The sequence below is a fragment of the Brachycentrus maculatus genome, unplaced genomic scaffold, assembly GCF_059751285.1.
Source record: "Brachycentrus maculatus isolate JH-2025_06_01 unplaced genomic scaffold, ASM5975128v1 h1tg000136l, whole genome shotgun sequence".
NCBI lineage: Eukaryota > Metazoa > Arthropoda > Insecta > Trichoptera > Brachycentridae > Brachycentrus > Brachycentrus maculatus.
Genome location: NW_028280889.1, coordinates 203,454 through 223,176, shown reverse-complemented (window position 1 = coordinate 223,176; position 19,723 = coordinate 203,454). Strand labels below are relative to the sequence as shown.

At 35.6% G+C, this 19,723-nt stretch overlaps 2 protein-coding genes and 1 long non-coding RNA gene across 8 annotated transcripts in view; all 3 read right to left on the bottom strand.

The window, feature by feature from the left end:
* cora (erythrocyte membrane protein band 4.1 like coracle) overlaps positions 1-12,988 on the bottom strand; it is a 100,731-nt gene extending 87,743 nt beyond the window's left edge. For all 5 annotated transcript variants that reach the window (XM_088260504.1, XM_088260507.1, XM_088260506.1 and 2 more), the window contains exon 1: positions 12,693-12,988. The gene's annotated coding sequence lies outside the window, so the exon portion shown is untranslated. The remainder of the gene's footprint in view (positions 1-12,692) is intronic.
* Positions 4,553-6,546, bottom strand: LOC148309200 (uncharacterized). Its single transcript, XR_015837573.1, has 2 exons — positions 6,420-6,546; positions 4,553-6,329 (listed from the first exon to the last, which is right to left on the bottom strand). It is a non-coding gene; the product is annotated as an uncharacterized LOC148309200 (long non-coding RNA).
* Positions 12,989-14,865: 1,877 nt separating the features above from the next.
* On the bottom strand, positions 14,866-19,227 carry RpS20 (ribosomal protein S20). 2 transcript variants are annotated; one of them, XM_088260509.1, is made up of 3 exons: positions 19,123-19,227; positions 17,024-17,194; positions 14,866-15,125 (listed from the first exon to the last, which is right to left on the bottom strand). In XM_088260509.1, exons 1-3 carry the CDS (start codon positions 19,123-19,125, stop codon positions 14,919-14,921), a joined length of 381 nt encoding a protein of 126 aa, XP_088116635.1. In that variant the 5' UTR covers positions 19,126-19,227; the 3' UTR covers positions 14,866-14,918. The 2 variants fall into 2 exon arrangements, with proteins under 2 accessions (XP_088116635.1, XP_088116636.1); XM_088260510.1 differs by having other exon boundaries at positions 17,024-17,191.
* Positions 19,228-19,723: the final 496 nt, after the last annotated feature.

Genomic DNA, 19,723 nt, shown 5'->3' with positions numbered 1-19,723 from the left:
TTGTAGATAATCCAGATTTGTGAAAAAATATTTGGACACAGTCTAAATGTTGTAAATTAATTGACTGGTCAAATTATAAGCTAAAATAAAAGTAAAATGAAAAGTATATTTTCTAGCGTTTCTCAAGTAAGTATGTGAATATAATCCAGGATTCGGACCTCACATACAAATGAAAGTGTTTCTGCTTAATAAAAAGCTTCCCTCATCCCACCATAGATGTCTCTAGTGAAGTCAAGAACTGTAATCAATATATCTAGAAGTTTCAAGAATTTGAATAGTGTAGTTATCAATCATGGGTAGAATTGGTGAATGTTACACGTGTGTAAACTGATCATAAGCGACCAAGCCTATGACGGTCGTAAGCCCTGTAAATACCCAGATTTCCATATTATTCTTCATCTATGTTGATATGTCAAAAAATAAGGAAACGGCGTTCGTATCCAACAGCAAGATTTTTTTTACCTAACGTCCAAGTGACTCTGAAATCTAGCTACGGCTTATGCAACACCGTTTATCATGTCCCTACTCAGGCTTCAACTTTATAAGTTTGATAGCCTATGCCTACTTGTGAGTGGATTTACTCTTTATGTTTAAAGTTACTATAATTTCATGTAATTCATGAGTGAAAATTCTAGGCAAAAACACTCGCTGTGTCGCTAGAGGCATGAGGCAGACCAAGCATATGACGGTCGTAAGCCCTGTAAATACCCAGATTTCCATATTATTCTTCATCTATGTTGAGATGTCAAAACATAAGGAAACTGCGTTCGTATCCAACAGCAAGATAAGTGTAGGAACGGGAGTGGCACTGCGACGACCGCGGCACGGTACATTAAATGATCGTTATCTTCGATTACATCGGCTCACTTGACGCCATATTAAGTGATAAGATTAGAATAAGTCATACAAATATCATGCATTAATTCTCCTGCATTTAATGTTGACATTTTCGTATCTTATCACAATATTTTTATTATTATTATTGATAAAATGTCTAAAAGCTGTGATGAACTGTATATTCATAAATAAATAATACTCTTATGAGGAAAGCTAATTATAAATACATAAGACATGTCGCTCACTCCTTTCAATAACGTCCATTTACCATTTATTAACATAAGAATGTGTTGAAAGTATATTTTTGTGTGTTCTTCTTTTAGTATTTTTTACGTGTTCTACATAATTGTATACATTTTCATTTTTTGAACTCTGTTAATGCTACAAAACAATGAGTAGGTATAGAATGTCAATTTTTTTTGGTGTACTATGTAACTAAATATATGTATTTTATTAAAATTAAACACTTATATATATACCACTTTAATGAGTTTCATTATTATTTACGACTAGTTTCGAAAACGACAGATGTTTTCATCTTCTGGTACAAATTAAAACATAAGAAAGAAACATAACATATAAGAAAGTATAGCCTAAAATATGTATGTATATATGTATATATATATATATATATATATATATATATATATATATATATATATATATATATATATATATATATATATATATATATATATATATATATAATAATGTTTGCAAAGACAAAGTGGTGTGGCGTTTTATTCTCTCTGCCTACGAAGCGGCGTGATAGTTAGTTGGTTAGTTAGTTATATACATATATATTTTAGACTATACTTTCTTTTATATTTTATTACGTGTGAAATGGTTTTTAATTTCTATGTATTGTATGTAAAAGCCCAAGTAAGGCGATAACATTTTTAATGTTTTTTTTTTAAACCAGTCGGTTTTTTATAAAAACTTGTTTTTTTTTCCATGGGATAATTATGTGGGGAATCGGGGAATTTTTTCCCAATTTAGGAAAATTGACCGAGATTTTTGGGGAATTGTGAAAATTGGCATTGGCAACACTGGTTGCAGACTACATACGCGCAATTTTCTGCCAGTTGAACTATAGAACTATTGACCCTTATTAGATCATTCGCTCAATTTAACTCGAGGGCGACCCTCGACCCTCGACCCTTGACTCTCCGCCGGTCCAGATGGTGCTCTGGGTGAAGACACAACATAATTCAATCGAGAGAATAATTTGCAGACTGTAGATTACTAATACAAGCAAGAAATATTGAAATATTGTTTAAGAGGAATATTTTATTTATTGTTTCGGCATTAACTTTGTGGTAAGACATGTTACAATTATTAAAGAAAACACTTGTTTTAAATAAAAAAACTAAATTCTAATAATAATGTATTAAATAATATATTGTTTCACAATTCTTCACCTTTGTTTTCCAATTTTCCTTTGTTTTCAAACTCCATCCCTTGACTAACCCCCTCCCCCTAACTTTCCCCTCTCCTTATTTATAGAACAATTTTATATTTTATATTTTAGTTACTATACAGACCTGAATGATGGAAGTTTAACTTCTGAAACATGTAGTCTTTAATAAAACTCAAGTGGTATAAAACAAGTGTTTTCTTTAATTATTGTAGGAGAAATATTGTTGATGTCTATTCGAATTTTGTTTGAGAAATGTAATTTTTATAATAAATATTTTTTATTTATTTATTTGGGTTAACAACAGCAACATATATAAAAACAAAACATTAAAAGAATATACATTAAACAAGCCAATTACAGTTAGCCACAGAAACATAAAGATTAGTACAAAATATATAGTATAGATCTAGCAAACGAACACGCATCTATGAGAGAGCAAATCGCTCACTCCTTTCAAGAACGTCATAAATCAAAAATCGTCAATTTTCAGTTGTGCATGTTTTCGGAATGCCAAGAAAATGTACTATATCCCAGCAAAAGCGGCATATTTTTAACTTAATATTTACCCGCTACAGGGCAGAAAGTGTTGTTTTTGCATTTTGAAGAAAAGTTATTGTTTTTAAAATATAAAAAATATTTTTCAAATGGAGAAAAAACCTTCAGGTTTTACTTAAAAAGATTTGTTGTACAGTAAAAAGTTCAGTAAGTGGCTCGATATTTATTTTTGATACATTGTATTATATTTTTAAACTTTAAAAACGTTCTCCTGAAAAATCAAGTTTTTTGATTTATGACGTTCTTGAAAGGAGTGAGCGAAATGTGCTTGTGTGAAATATATTATAATTATATAAGTATTACGTATACTGATATTTATTCAATATTACCCTGGACTGGCACCTGAGGCGGAGGGCTGATCACCATACTTTCATGTGTTAACCGATCAAGATAACACAGCGTTTATATGATGCAGTGCCCTATGCACAATCGGGGTGCGGATAAGAGTTTGAAGAAGTATCAAAAGGTATTTTGTGGACCGCGGCGTGCGGCTAGCCGGCGCCAAGAGTTCCTTATCAGGAGGAATGTGCGACTTTTTTTCTATACACAAGGCATTTGGTGAAAAATGGCTACAAAACGTACGCGATTAGCGAGTCCATGTTGTTCACCGCATTACTTGTACTAGAATTTATGTTTTGTAAACGCCATCGCGTGATGTGAATCCATTCCCAGCGGTCAGCACGTCAATATCAATGTCTAGACGGCTTTTTGATCGGCCAGTGAGTGTTTTACATTTCTGGGTTCGTTCGGACACGAAACTGGCCCCAGGTAGCCGCCGTTCGTTTTCTTTTCAATGCTGATCTTTCACGGTCTTTGTTGTTCAACGCGTACACTGCGTTCGGTATATGAGTAGTCCACTTGCAAACCAGGTTATGTTAAAAATTCTGTTTTTTTTAGAAAATAACTCCAATAGGTTGAATTTTTTTTTCTATCCCTTTTTCCCAGGGAGTGGTGAAAATAAATATTAGTGAGTTTACACTCTATTTATTTAATACTACCCTGGACTGGTCCCTGAAGCGCTAAAGTGATCACATTGCCGTCTTGTGAGTAAAGATCAAGATAACACCGCATCAATACGATGCAGTGCCCTATGCACCGTTGAGTTCGGATAAGGGTTAGGAGAAGATTATACTAAGTACACACTGTTCTATCTTTGTGTGTAGCATTCGCGCGCGGCTCATGTTTATACTCGCTTTGAGACAAGCGAGTATAAACACGAGTCTTCGAGTTTACACATTTCTGAACACACTGAAATGAAATATTGCGTCAATACCGTAAGGGTATAATATCGATTACGAAATTATATTTTAAGCCATTCGACTCATTGCCATCAGGCGTACGCTCGTAGCGCGGTACTCCGCGCCGGATAAAATGATACATATCGTAGTCGTACAGGAGAAAGTGACCAACTAACAAAACGTAAAATGTTCAGGAGGGCCATTTAAGTCACTTTTACTTGGCAACAAAATAAACATCAACGCAGCTAGTCATTTTTAAGAAGTCAATATAGTATACTTCCAAGTTTAAAATCCTTTGGGATGTTTTTCAGGGCAATATTAACCGTTTGAGTGCCAAAAAATGCATACAGTTTCTTGTAAAATGCCACCAAAAAAACATCATTTTTTATGAAACTATATATTTTTTTAAAACCCCATAAATTCTTTGAATTTTCATGAATTTTGATGATTTTTTCGGTGTTTTATTAAAGAATGTCGAAATATTTGAAATAAAACGCTTGTATAAATGAATACAGTATTTTATTTAGAAAAAAAGAAAGACAAAAATGAAAAACAAAAGAAAATCAACAACTGTGCTTTCCTGCACACGCCGTGTGGACACCCTTCTTACAATAAGCACAAATAGTCGTTGATCTACGCAGCCCAGCACCATCTTTATTACTACAGACCACACAGCGACGTAAATTCTTTCCTGGAAGCTTCTGCAGTTTGGATTTATGGAATGAAATTGTTGAAGAAATTTCAGCTTTTTTTTTGTAGGTAACCATTCCCTTTCAATCGATTCAATTATTTTTGATGTGAACTCGTGTCTTGAAATTTTTTTGCCTTCATTATTGATTGAATATATTATATATGCGTTTAAAACCATTCTTCCAAAAATGTTAAATGTTACCTTTTTCCAATATTTCAATATTCTTCTTTCATCTAAATATACATACAACATTTTATCAGACTCATCTATTCCGCCCATGTATTTATTGTACTCATGAATCATCTGTGGTTTTTCTGTTTGCGTTTCGTATGAACCCCTATATTTTTTCACTGTGACGCCACTCGTATTACTATTTGTAGAAATTAGGATGACCGGGTGTTTTTTGGTTTTTTTTTATCTCGATATGAACAGAGAAGAATGTCGTCACTTTTATAATAATTAGGTTTTCCAACTTGAGACACTTGTGCCTCACGTGGTATATATTTCCTGTTTCGACGGATGGTTCCTGTAATATACGTAATTCTTTCCAATAAAGTCTTAGCCAGTTGAATGCTTGTAAAAAAATTGTCAACAAAAATATGATAACCTTTGTCCAGGTAGTTACCAATTTTTAACAGATTCATTACTACAACATGGCCAAGGCCAAATTTTTTTGTATCATCCTTGTCTTGCTCTAATTTTGCTCCTCGGTAACAAAAAAATGCCAAGCAATAATGGGTTATGGAGTCGCATAACATCCAAAACTTTATTCCCCATCTGTGGTGTTTTTTGTTGGGGAGATATTGTTTGACTTTTGAGTGGCAATGAGTCCCTACCAATGACTCATCAATAGAGAGCTGGCGATTAGGGATATAATGGCGTCGGAAAACTTCATTGGCATGGACAACTATCATATTGAATTTTGCACAGGGGTCGTAGTCTGGATGATTGGATGGAGCCAAGGTGGAATTATCAATTAGATGAAAAAATTTCAAAATTATCTGAAATCGGTTTCTTGAGAACATTTGTTTGAACCATGGTATGCCCCTCGAATCTGTACTCCAGTAGGAAACAATTGACAGTCGTCGTGTAATACCCATTTCAAGTATGACCGCTATGAAAGCCTTCAATTCCAATACAGACACCGGTTTCCAAGCCTTGGCACGTGATTTGTTTCGTAAAGTGTCAGAAGAGTTTTCAAGAAATTGTTGGGCATATTTGTTGGTTTCATTTTTTATCGTTGTTAACAGAATGACATTAAAAAATAAATCAAAATATGATATAGGTTTGGAATCACGCGGAGGAGGATCCCGAAGTCCAGGCGTTTCGAAAAAATGAGAATTTTCGGTAGAAAAATTGGTTCCGGGAGGTACATTTGTAAATGAGTAATTTCTGGTGTTACTCTCCATTTCTTGGTCACGATCAGAAGAATTACTGGAAATTCGCATCCTGCGGTTGGGAAACACGGATATGACATCACTCTCACCAGAGCTACTCTTACTCGAACTTGAATTAGAGGAGTGGAAATCGTCGCTCCCGCTATCAGACATTTCAGAGGACGCGCTCGACATTATGTTTTTTAAATTAACTAAAATAAAAAAAATAATAAATGAATCTGAAATTTAAACGGTTTACTACGATCTTACAACTATTAAGATAATATTAGAATAATATTTACCAACGCCGCAGCACCACACCCTACGTACGCGCGAATCAGAGCACGACTGACGCAATCGACGGAAATCGACGATCGGCAATCTTCGTTAAAACACGAATCGACGAAAATCGACGATCGGCAATCAAACGGTTAAGCTAGTAAGATATCAAATAATGATCACGTTTTTGTAAAAAATGCACTCGGTCACTTTCTCCTGTATGACTACGATATACGCGCGTGGCGCGTACGCCGAACTAACACGTCGATAATACTGTCCACAAGATACACCCCTTATTAATAATGCATTTTGTTTTTACAAGCAAATTTGAAACGCGCGTGATTAAAAGTCTCGTTTATCCGCCGTCTCGTAGGCAAGGTGGGTTCAGGAGGGACAATGAGTATCCCCTCCAGAATTCAGGCAGACATACTTGAAAAGTTTCGCTAGCTTGCATGTTAAGTATATTTTTTGTTTTGAATTCTGGAAGGGGTCTGCGACTACGGTATGCGGCATTTTTAATGAACTCCCCGTTCGCTACTTCCTGATACTGTCTAGATATTATAAGGTAATGGGAATAACTCATCGGGAACATTATAAATATACAGTCCCAAAAATTAACAATAAATATGGGAGTAACGCTTTAGTATTTCGTTCCAAACATTTTTAATTTGTTGCCAACGGAGGTTAGAGGTCAAAATAAAATATGGAACAAAGGCAAAATAAAGGAATGGGTAAATGATCAATAGTAAAATAGTTATATTCTTTCTCCCTCTTTTTTGTGTGTATATTAGGTTAAAATGGATAAAAACAATAAAAAATGTATGTAAAAAGAACTCCACCGACAAGACACACAAAGTGGCTTGGTGGGTTTCTGCAAAAAATATTTTTAATATGTTTTTAATTGTTCTTTAAATAAACGTATACTATTTATGTAAATAAATAAAAAAATAAATACGTTTTTATTATTTAAAAAAAATACTTCAATTTTATACTATTTCTGTGAGCCTAAGCGGCTTCTAGGTATCAAATTGTGGTAGAGTGAACTTTAACCCAGTTAATTTATTGATTTGGCGTTTAATTTGTAGAACTCCATTTTAATTTATGTATTAATTTTAAATCAAACACAGATTTTTTGAGTCTACTAAGTTGTATTTTATTAACAAAAACACATAAAAAATTATATTGTGACAATTGTTTCGCCTTGTTAGGGCATTATCAAACGAATGTCCACTGAGAATGACCACTATAACGAATGACATTCGTTTGATAATGCCCTAACAAGGCGAAACAATTGTCACAATATAATTTTTTATGTGTTTTTGTTAGTAAAATACAACTTAGTAGACTCAAAAAATCTGTGTTTGATTTAAAATTAATACATAAATTTAACCCAGTTTCTATTCAGACCTGAATGATGGAAGTTTAGTTTCTGAAACTTGTAGTCTTTAATAAAACTCAAGTGGTACAAGAACAAGTGTTTTATTTAATCATTGTAACATGTCTTACCACAAAGTTAATGTCGAAACAATTAATAAAATATGTTTTTCATTGTTTGTGAACCATAAATAAATAAAAAATAAAAATAAAATAAAGAGAAAACATCGTTGACCAGACGTTTCCTTCTTCTACGATTTGATTCGCTCGACTGCTTATCAGCTCTATAAATAATTCCTGGTCGAGGCTTGATAACGTTTATGACTTCACGACGTTCATAACACGCATCTCATGTACAATGCACTGTCCTTATATTCTCGCATCGTAAAAGGACTGGACGTCCTTTTGGTTCTCTTGTGCCAAACAGAGCTGAGCTCCATACTCGATACTCCATACTGAGGACATCGATATATGTCTGACTAACTAGCCATCACGCCGCTTCCTCGCGGCGTAGACTTGTCTTTGCAAACAATCTTTGACAGCTCTTTCACATTTCGCCAAGTCCTTTCAACAACGTCATACATAAAAAACTTTTTTTTTTAAATTAAAAATAATTTTTTTTTCAGGAGATCGTTTTTAAAGTTTAAAAATACAATAAAACGTATTAAAAATAAATATCAAGCCACTCATTGAAATTTTTACTGTGCAACAGATCTTTTTAGGTAAAACCTGAAGGTTTTTTCTCCATTTGAAAAATATTTAGTATATTTAAAAAAAAAAATTTAAACAATACATTTTCTTCAAAATGCAAAAACAACACTTTCTGCCCTGTAGCAGGGAAAGCGCATGTGATCAACATTATGTGTAGTTGTAAGTGCGTGAATAGTGCCATGGTGGTGACGGGTAGTACTGTTTACATACCTTATAGCGATTGTCCTGACGAAGAGACGGGTACGTCTCGAAAACGGTAGACATAAAAATCTCGATGAGTGGTTATATTTTTTTAAATATTTTTTATTATGAGGTCAATGGATCTTGCATCCCTTATGTCACTGCGACCATATTAGGTCTATTGTGACCTCCCTCTGTATCACAGCTCACTCTCAAGACCTACGTGAGTCATGTAGCACACGACCTGTCTTGGCGGTAGGAGCTTCACCTTCTCGGTGTCCAGTAGTGGACCTCCAAGGATGTGACTTCGTTTGCGAGCGAGTGCGTCACAATTATAGAGAATGTGGAATGGCGTTTCGTTATCCTCCATACAAAATCTGCATACTGGGGAGCCGTGTAGTCCAATTTTGGTCATGTGTTCCCTCAGTCTGCAGTGTTCTGACAAGGTCCTGGTTAGGATCCTTATTTGTTTTTTGCTAAGCTTTATAGCTTCTGTGGTGAATTTTCGCGAGTACCCCATGATCAGTTAGTTCCTTGGCGTGTTTCATCTAACAGCTGTTGGACCAGATCTCTTGCCTAGGTGAGTGATAGGCTCATGAGTAGTTATATATTAATATTACAAACATTTATGTAAAAAAAATAAAAGTACACTGAAAATAGGTACAATAAGTAAACAATAAGTTAGGCGTCAAGTCAGGTTGATTTTACATCGCGAATCGTCTGCGTGTCTGGCCACTGTTATGGGAAACTATTTTTATCGTAATGGCATATTTGTTTTTATGGGATTCGAATCCAAGACGGCGTTCCATCGTATGAATACTAATGACGCATAATATCCTACCGAGCGTGTCGCTAACCGCAGGGGCAAGGAGTGAATATCCTTAGCAGCCCTCTGCTCGCTCGCTGCCAACTGCCAACCAAGTCATTATTTCATATTTTACAACATTTTTTAGTGTGTCCAAACACTTGTTCACAAATCCAGATTATCTCCAACAATAGGCGTTTCTCATGTATGTGATTATAATCCAGGATTCTTGAATAGAAAAAGTTTGCGGGACACTGCCTTAAATGACCCTTTTCAAAACCATATATTTATTTCGAATATATATATATTTTTTAAACAAAAATAACGTTTAAAGGCAAATAAAAAATTTAATTACGTTGAATGTTACCAGGGTGTAAAGAAAATTAATTGCGAGCTATTGAATATCCCGCCTTAATGCTACTATTATCAAGTGCATAATGGGGTCACGTGAAAATTTTGTCGTAGAGTTGAAAAAAATACATTTAGAAAAGCCGAAAGTGTCATTATGTATACATACAATATATTACGAAACCCTATACACAATACTCCGAATTCAGTTGAACAATTCAATTGTTTTTTTTTTTAATATTTTTTATTAATGTAATATAAAAGACCATGACATAAAAACTACCAAAACGAGCGAGCGTTTTTACCTAGAATTTTCACTCATGAATTACACAAAATTACAGTAACGTTAGGGCGTTTGTGCACTACACGGAACTTCACCGTCCGGTACTTCAGTTAGCATGATAAAACGTATGATTGGCTTGTGCTTCATTCCACCGGAGACCACCGGAGAGGTCCCTTGTCTGCTCACGACCGATTTTTTCAATGAATGTATATAGAATATATAATATACCCTTATCCGCACTCCAATGGTGCATAGGGCACTGCGTCATATAAACGCAGTGTTATCTTGATCGTTTGCGCATGAAGGAAAGGTGATCAGCCCTCCGCTTCAGGTACCAGTCCAGGGTAGTATTGAATAAATAGAACAGTGAAAAAATCACTTAACGTTTATTTTACCCCCCTTGGGATTCGAACCCGGGACCTCCAGAATAGTAGCCGAGCGTGCTGACCATTACACTACGGAGGCGGATATATAATATACTTATAGAAAAATATTTTTATAATTTTTTTAACTCCTTCCCTCGAAAACTCTTTCTTTTCAAAACCATATAATTATTTCGACGAAAAACTTATTTTTTCAATACAAAAACGGCGTTTTAAGAAAAATAAAAAAATTACGTAAAACGTAACCTGGATTTAGAGAAAATTAATTTGCGCCTTAACGAATACTGAGCCTTAATCCGGGCGATGCTTTAGAGCGATAATGACCTATATGGTATACATGATCGATTTGATCTGGAAAATTGAGGGTCACACTAAAACATGCATGTCCATTTTAAAATTAAAACCCGACATTTTGTATTTTGCGGTTCAATGAACGGTGACATTTCGAGATGGGTGACCTTATAAAGAAACATACACATATTACGCACATCCAATACATCGAACCTTCACCTTACCGGCAGAACGTAGTAAGGACCAACTGGAAGTTTTCGCATCTTAACTAACTAACCATCGTGCCGCTTCCTCGCAGGGGTAGGCAGAGAGAAGAGAACGCCACACCACCCTGTCTTTATGATAATAATAATAAATTTGGATAATTTATATAGCGCTATTTTCAAAAAATACTACCTCAAGGGCGCAAACATCTAGTAAATACTCGCCGATTGTTACGACTCCTAACCTGACCGCTTTCAAGTATTTGGCATACCTGATCGTGCCAAGTTTTTCTCGGTCTTCCTCTGCTTCTTTTTCCAATAACATTCGCCTCATATTTTTTTTACCGTTCTTTCCTTACTCATTCGTTCTACATGTCCAAACCATCTCAACACACCATTCTTGATTTGATCGATAATGCTTATCTCAGCTTTGCATTCCTTTTTTCACAATTCGTACATCTGTCATACATCGTTTTGTCGCACATTCTTCTGAGAGATCGCATTTCGACTGCATTCAAGTCTACTTTCATCCTTCTTTTGCCAGCTCCATGTTTCACTTTCATACATTAGGGTCGGAACCAGGACTCCGTTGTGTGCTGCCAGTTTAGCTTTCGCTGATAGGTTTTTATTTGCTATAACTGATTTCAGTGCACCATTCACTTTGTTCCCAGCATTCACTCTCCTTTCTATGTCTTTATCAATATTTCCATACCTAGAAAACGTACTACCCAAATATACGAAATCATTTACCTGTGTTTATAAAATATAAAAGACAAAAAACAAAACATATTTCTTACATATTATATTTATAAAATGATTTTTAAAAACGTGTATAAAAAGGTAGCTTTTTCCCCCCTTGAGATAACCCAAACAGGTTAGGTACCCATTATTTAATTAGAATCCCAAAAAAAAAATGCAATTTTCGAGACAGGCGCGTTTGTTGGTGACCTTGAAAACAGGAAAACTTGACATGGCTATATAATTCAGACAGGTACCTACCTAATTAAAATATAATTCAATCTAAATTCAAACATTTTTCTAACGATTTTTTTCCATGGTGATAGACGTCAGGAAATGTTTTATTACTTAATAATGTAGTACAATTTAATTACTATAATTTAAAATAAAACATAGGGCGTAGGAATTGGTGTTTTTTTTAGTGTGAGAATGAATAAGGTCAAACATTTATATCGGTTGCCGGTACAAGTAGCAAGTAGCGTTGCAGCAACGCCTAGGAATGACATCATCGTGTCAATTTTGTCCTCACAAAAACAACTCCCAATTGTATAAATGATATAATAATCTCAACAAAACCGCCGCCCGGTCGCATTTATATTCGGAAATGTTTATCGACAACCTAAAAATATAACGACATTAGATATAACGGTTATCTGAATTCTGAAGACATCTCGCGCACATATTTTTGGATTCACGCTGTAAACGGATCCCGCAGAAAACAACACGACTTATTTGGATATATTTAGTAATTTTATTATAACAAGTATCGAACACGTGCGATTGTAATGTGAGAAATGGCGTAAATTACATGTTTCGGCTTCAGAAACTGTGTCACGTATCCTAACTTGTAACTAGCATTGACATAAAAGTAGGTTTGCCCCAAGCTGTCGAGCCGCACGAACAAGTGTGATATTGAAGAAAAAAAACATGTAGTTTTGTTGATTTTTAGAAAGGTAAAAGTTTATTTTTGGAAAGCTTACCTTCGAATCAAAACAAATCCATCCAATTCAGGATGCGAATCATAAAACACTTGACACTTTTACACAAATGAACGCACTAAGGGCTGGGCACACAAACAGAGTCGTTTCGAGTTTGTTTCCGCACGCATAATCTGTGAAACTATGCACTGCACGATGATATTATGCCGTGTAACACAATGTCCGCGGTACGCTGGACGTTTTATTGTGTTATTTTCGTTTTACGCGCACGGATCGGCGGCTGTACAATACGCAAGACGGGAACTGGGAGTGACTGTGACTACATGCGCGGCAAAACTGACGCCATCTTGGGGCATTACGTCATTCGTAAACATAGGAATGCGATGCTACGCCCATTCAGGGCACTGCCATCTAGCCGACGCTTTCAGCACTATTGTAACTTTTAAGTTCAAAAATAACTCGCTAACTGTATTTTTCCAATAAGAAAAATGTATATTAGAAATTCCACCTTCCTTGGGTAGTGGTTGGCACATTTTTAGCCACAGTACATAATTCCGCGGGCATGTCCTTTTGAAAAATTACTCTGGACTGGTAACCTAGCCTAACATTCATATATACAGGCCATACTTAATATTACATTACTTTAGGCACACTTAACACATCACTGTAATATATTTTAATTAATAAAACAACAACTGTACAGTTTTTCCACTTTAATTTTCACACCATGTAGTTCTTTTATGATATAAAATGTAGTTCCACCAAGAAATGTCAGTACAAAATTTACATATGTTTTGTTTTTATATAAATATTTTTATTTTTAGGACTACTCTAGACACAAAATATTCAAAGTTTACATTTCTGGAGTATTCTTTAATTGCTATGTCCATATATCCATAATTTTTTAATTACCATTTCATGTTTTTGAATAAGTATCAATTGTGAGTGCTGTACGACAATAATAAAAAATATATTAATAAAACGTAACTTTGTTTTAAAATCACTATAAATATTTTATTATAACTTAATTATAATTTCTACCGGCTAGCTTCGAAACCGGTAGACATTAAAATTAAGTTATAATAAAATATTTAATAAATATTTATAAAATATTTTATAAATATTTTATAAATATAAAATTTGAAATAAGGAAGGAATGCAAAGCTGAGATAAGCATTATCGATAAAATTAAGAAAGGTGTGTTGAGATGGTTTGGACATGTAGAACGAATGAGTAAGGAAAGAACGGTAAAACAAATTTATGAGGCGATTGTTAGCGGGAAAAGAAGCAGAGGAAGACCGAGAAAAACATGGCACGATCAGGTATGCCAAATACTTGAAAGTGGTCAGGTTAGGAGTCTTAAAAATCAGCGGGTATGTATGAGGAGATGCATGAACGTGGAAGAGGCGAAGAATGTTTGCAAGGACAGAGTGGTGTGGCGCTCTATTCTCTCTGCCTACCCCTGCGGGGAAGCGGCGTGATGGTTAGTTAGTTAGTTAGTTAGTTATAAAATATTTATAGTGAATTTAAAACAAAGTTACATTTTAATTATAAAATGGAAAATCACAAAGTTAGTGCTTCAAATATAAAAAAGTAGTTTTTCTTCTCGCGGGGTTCTTGCACCTTTGCAGTAGCTTTTGCAAGCCCTTACGAGTATGGGTATACAACCCCGAGTGCCACATGCTAGTTGTCACTACATTCTTTAAGAGTGTTTATCGGTGCTCCCCACAGACTGGATGTCTGTCATAAATTGTACGAATCTAGGGATAAACCATAGGTTCTATTCTAGGTACTGAAGTTTTTTTTAAAACCTTATCCGCACTACAATAGTGCATAGGGCACTGCATCATATAAAAAAAACCTTATCCGCACCCAATGGTGCATAGGGCACTGCGTCATATAAACGCAGTGTTATCTTGATCGTTTTACACATGAAGGAAAGGTGATCAGCCTTCCACTAAAATATTGAATCCACTCGTTAGGCGCCTCAGGGGCGCCATGAACAATAGTCATACATTTTATTGTTTACAAAATCCAAGGGTGCGCGGACAGGTTTCTTCATGTTTACTTGTTCCTTCATATATTTGTAATCATAAACAAGCATACTTATTTGCTACCTTTCCAAAAAAATCCTCGAGTTGCTGGAGACCTACATAAATTTTTTTCTTGAGTGATAAGGGTTAAATATAAGGTGAGGAAAAAAATAATAAAAACGTTTTAATCAAGTTTTTTTATGGTTTATTTAGGCACAGCAAGGTAAGTTGCGGTCTAATCGTCGGCGATGGTGACCTCCACCTCCACGCCGGGCTCCAGGTTGATGGTGGTGATCTGCTTCACGATCTCCGACGGGGAGTGCAGGTCGATGACGCGCTTGTGGATGCGCATCTGGAACCTGTCCCAAGTCTTGGAGCCCTCTCCGCACGGCGTCTTCCTGGTGGTGATCCTCAGGATCTTGGTGGGCATGCGCACGGGTCCCTGGAAAGAACGGGACAACCAAATTAACATTATTATTATTAGTGATGGGCCGAGTACTCTTTTAACCCATATCACTTGAGAAAAAAAATCATATCGGTCTCCAGCATCTCGAGGATTTTTTAGCAAAAATATGAGAAAAAAATAAGATATTCTTAGAAAATTAGATACTTTTTTTTGGAAAGGTAGCAAATAAATATGCTTATTTATGTTTACAAATATATGAAAAAAACAAGTAAACATGAAGATATCTGTCCGTGCACCCGTCCAATGTATGACTATTGTTCGTAGTGCCACTGGGGCGCCTAACGAGTGGAATTAATATTTTATGTGGCGCTGTAACGGCGCCTCTCGAGTGATAAGGGTTAATACTCGGTACTGGGCGTTTTTTTTTACTACTCATACTCGGCCGAATAACTGTATGTAGAACCAGTTTACCTTACTACCTACCTCTACTGCCTGCCCTAATTAACTATCTGTGCACGCCACTGGTGATTAGTATACTGAGGGTCGGGCAGTAGACTGTCTAATTATAATTAGGGTCGGGTATAGTGTAAGTACAGTGGTACCTCGACATACGAGTGCCCCAACATACGAGTTTTTCGAGATACGAGCCGACGAGCAAGTGATTTTTTGCTTTTAGTCACGAGCGAAATTCGAGATACGAGTTCGGTTCGGTAGTAACACGCAGTCGCGCCATCACGATCAGTTAGCAGCGTGCTTCCGCTGTGTGTGGGGAAATCCATGGGTCTAGAGGTGGAAGAGAGAGACGTGAACGAGCTCATCGAGGAGCACACCCAGGAACTGACGACTGAGGAGATACAAGAGTTACAGTCACAGCAGCATACTGAGGTTATGCAAGAAATTGGTTTTGAGGAGTCAGAGGAGGAGGTTATTTCTACAAGAGATCTTAGGAATGTGGGAGAGAGTTTCACAGTTCGTGGAAAAAAAACACCCAGAAAAAGTTGCAACAGGTCGTGCATCTGACCTTTTTAATGACACTTGCCTAACTCATTTCCGGAACATTCTGAGAGGGAGGAAGAAACAAACCTCCTTGGACATGTTTTTTTCTAAACGGCCTACAGGTGAAAGCGAGAAAAATGTAGCGAAAAAGGCAAAGACCAGTGAGGATATCTAATTTATTTCTTTACATTCTCTTTTTTGTTTTTGTGCAATAAATATTTGATATTTATAAATACGTATTTACTATTCAAAACCACGTAACAAAAATAACTGGGGGTGACATTTTGGAGGTTGGAACGGATTAATGGTAGTTCAATTGTTTTGTATGGGGAAATTTGCTTTGAGATATGAGTAATTTAAGATACGAGCAAGGTTGCGGAACGAATTAAATTCGTATGTATTCGTATTCGTATGTCGAGGTACCACTGTATTTCCCTGCTATCGAGTAGTGAAATTCGAAGCGTAAATATTAGATGTTTTTATTATAAGCAATTTTGCATATAGCCAAGGACGCCAAAATTGCATATGCAGTTTATAATGCATGGCTAAAATAGGATGCCAGCACGGAGTACATGCTAGTTGAAGTGTTAATTTTTTACAAAAAACATGCAGTTTTAAACGCAAGTCTTCGCCAAAATTGTGCAGTTGGTAAAGTGTTAATAATAAAAGAGAAAGAGAGGACAATCAAGAAAACAGGCTCTGTGGCTCAACTCCAAAACTGGCGTTGTGGGTTAGATTCCCGCCACGTGCAAAATAAATTTATAAAGAAAGATTTATTTTAAATTGGTTCGGGCATTTGTGATGTATTTTTCACATCTACCATCCCCATCCTTACTATCCTACCTGCAGACAAGCCTCTAAAAGAAGAGGCTATTCCTTTATATTCCTTTGACGGTTATTCCTTTAAATAAAAATAAAGTAAAAAAGTGGGATGTTACCTTAACCCTCAGTTTCTGCTTCTTGGCGTTGGCGACCAGCCCGGTGCACACCTTCTCCAAGGACTTGACGTTGCGCGAGGTCAGGGTGATGCGGATGCGATGGATGAGCGAAGCCTCGGCGGTCGGCTTCTCCACGTCCCCCCCCTTGCCTTGTACTACTGCTGATGCCTGCTGGAAACGGAACGCATGTCAATATGTCCCGATTCGGGATTCAGTCATCCTTTAGCACTTGCAAGGGTAATATAATAAAAAAACATCATGTAAAGCAGTGTTCCGCAAACTGTTTCTATTTAAGGTACACCTACCAAATTACGAAATTTCAGAGGTGCATATTTACCATATTATGGTAACATATTTAACGTGTCCGGGAGTATGGACGTAAATGAACGTCGGTGCGAATTTTCCTCAAAGGAGTATCAACGTTAATGAACGTCGAAGTCCGTCTGTCAATTAGTATGATGTAACGTGTATAGCAATGACATCAGTGAACATTTGTGTGTAATTTTGTGATAATTGTCAAAATATTTCGAATAGGTGTTTTAAAAAAATATATATTTTAGCATAATTTTTATCTTCGTAATATATATCAATTTAATGAAGAAGAAAAAATATTTTATGTAAAAGAACCCACACCCCAGAGAAAGTCAGACATCAATTTTTGTACTCCCGGAAAGGTTAACATATATCGCTCACTCCTTTCAAGAACGTCATAAACCAAAAAACTTAATTTTTCAGGAAAGCGTTTTTAAAGTTGAAAAATATAACACAATGTATTGAAAATAAAAATCAAGTCACTTATTGAACTTTTTACTGTGCAACAGATCTTTTTAGGTAAAACCTGAAGGTTTTTTCTTCATTTGAAAAATATTGAGGATATTAATTTTTTTTTTTTAAATAATACCTTTTCTTCAAAATGCAAAAACAACACTTTCTGCCCTGTAGCGGGTAAATATTAAGTTAAAAATATGCCTCTTTTGCTGGGAAATAGTACATTTTCTGGGCATTCCGAAAACATGCACAACTGAAAATCGACAATTTTTGATATATGACGTTCTTGAAAGGAGTGAGCGATATGTTTAATGCGAAATGAGAGCCTAATCAATCGAAATTTGGAGCAATTGTGTTATTTTCACAAAACAAGACGTTTTTTCCGCGTCACACCAACTAATCACCACGGTACACCAGTGTGCCGCGGCACACACGCACAGGAACAATGATGTCTGTATAGTTTATAGTATAGTAGACGAATACATATATCCTGGACAAGGAGAACCAAACAGGCAGCTGCCAAGAAGAATAGGACTGATAAAATGTACATATTGCGTCGATATCTCGAAAGAAAATGATTAGTTTTGTTTACTACTACTACCATCACGCCGTTTCACCGCAGGGGTAGGCAGAGAGGATGGAACGCCACACTCTTCTGTCCTGACATACACTCCTCGCCTCCTTCACATCCATACATCTAGTCATACATGCCCTCCGATTACGCAGACTTTTGACACCGCCAGATTTTAGGTTCTGATTGTCTTTTTCGATAGTCCTCGTGAGACAAGATAATGAAATTAGAAAATGATATCAATTTTTAAAATTCTCACAAATTTCAACTTAACATTTTTTTAATTGTCTAAGAGTCATATGTATAAATCTTTGCAGGGCCCATAATTTCATTAATATTTATTTTAAAACAGCAAAATAAGAATTAAGGAGTTTTTAACGTATTCAAAAAACTGACTATTTTAACATTGAAAAAGCTATTTTTATTACTAGAGTTCTTAGTATATTCAGATGATATATTATTCGCTGTTTTCATATCACTCAATGCACAGAAGAAATTGGTGTATAGGAAAATTATGGTATACCAAAACAAACTGTAATGTTGCTGGGTGGAACAAATGGAAGTATATTTTGTAGTTAAGATAAAGAACACTATTGTAAATAATAATATATAATATATTCTCATTTAAATAAGTGACACAGTTCAGTCAAGTCGGCGCTGTCAGGCGGGAACACGTGGTGATTAGTTTAGTACGTAACTATCATTTCAGACAGCTTGATATTTGCATTTAAATGACAACTAGTGAAAAAATGACACTCACCATGTTTATTTTATTAAAAATCTGGTCGAGTTAATCAACTTTTTAGTAAATTGATCAGCGCTGAACCAGAGGAGGTTAGCCCAGAAAAATTGGCTTGCGGAAATGGCCGAGTTGACAGTTTTGTACCAACATTACGAAAAAAAAGTTTAGTAGCGTAGTGTTGCATAATTCTGTTCAACTAATTGATAAGTAGGTAGGTAAATAATCATATTGAAAAAAAATCCGATCATTCCCTGGAGACTTGTTTAATTGATTCCTTTGGTACGAAGTTGGGTAAATTAACGCCCGGTTCAACTGAAAATTGCACCAAGACATGGTAATTTTATGCTTCAGATGTCAGTTCAGTAGGCAGAGTGAATAGAACGCCACGTCAATATGTCTTTACTTCTTCCACGTTCACGCATCTCCTCATACAAACCCACCCTTTTTTTCCAACTCCTGACCTGACTACATTTAAGTATTTGAAACACTTGATCATGCCATGTTTTTTATCTTCTTCCTCTGCTTTAATTACCAACATTCATCTCATATATTATGTATTTCTTTAATTTTATTACACCAATTGATCGGAGTCACATTTTTTTGGTTTTTGTAATAATTT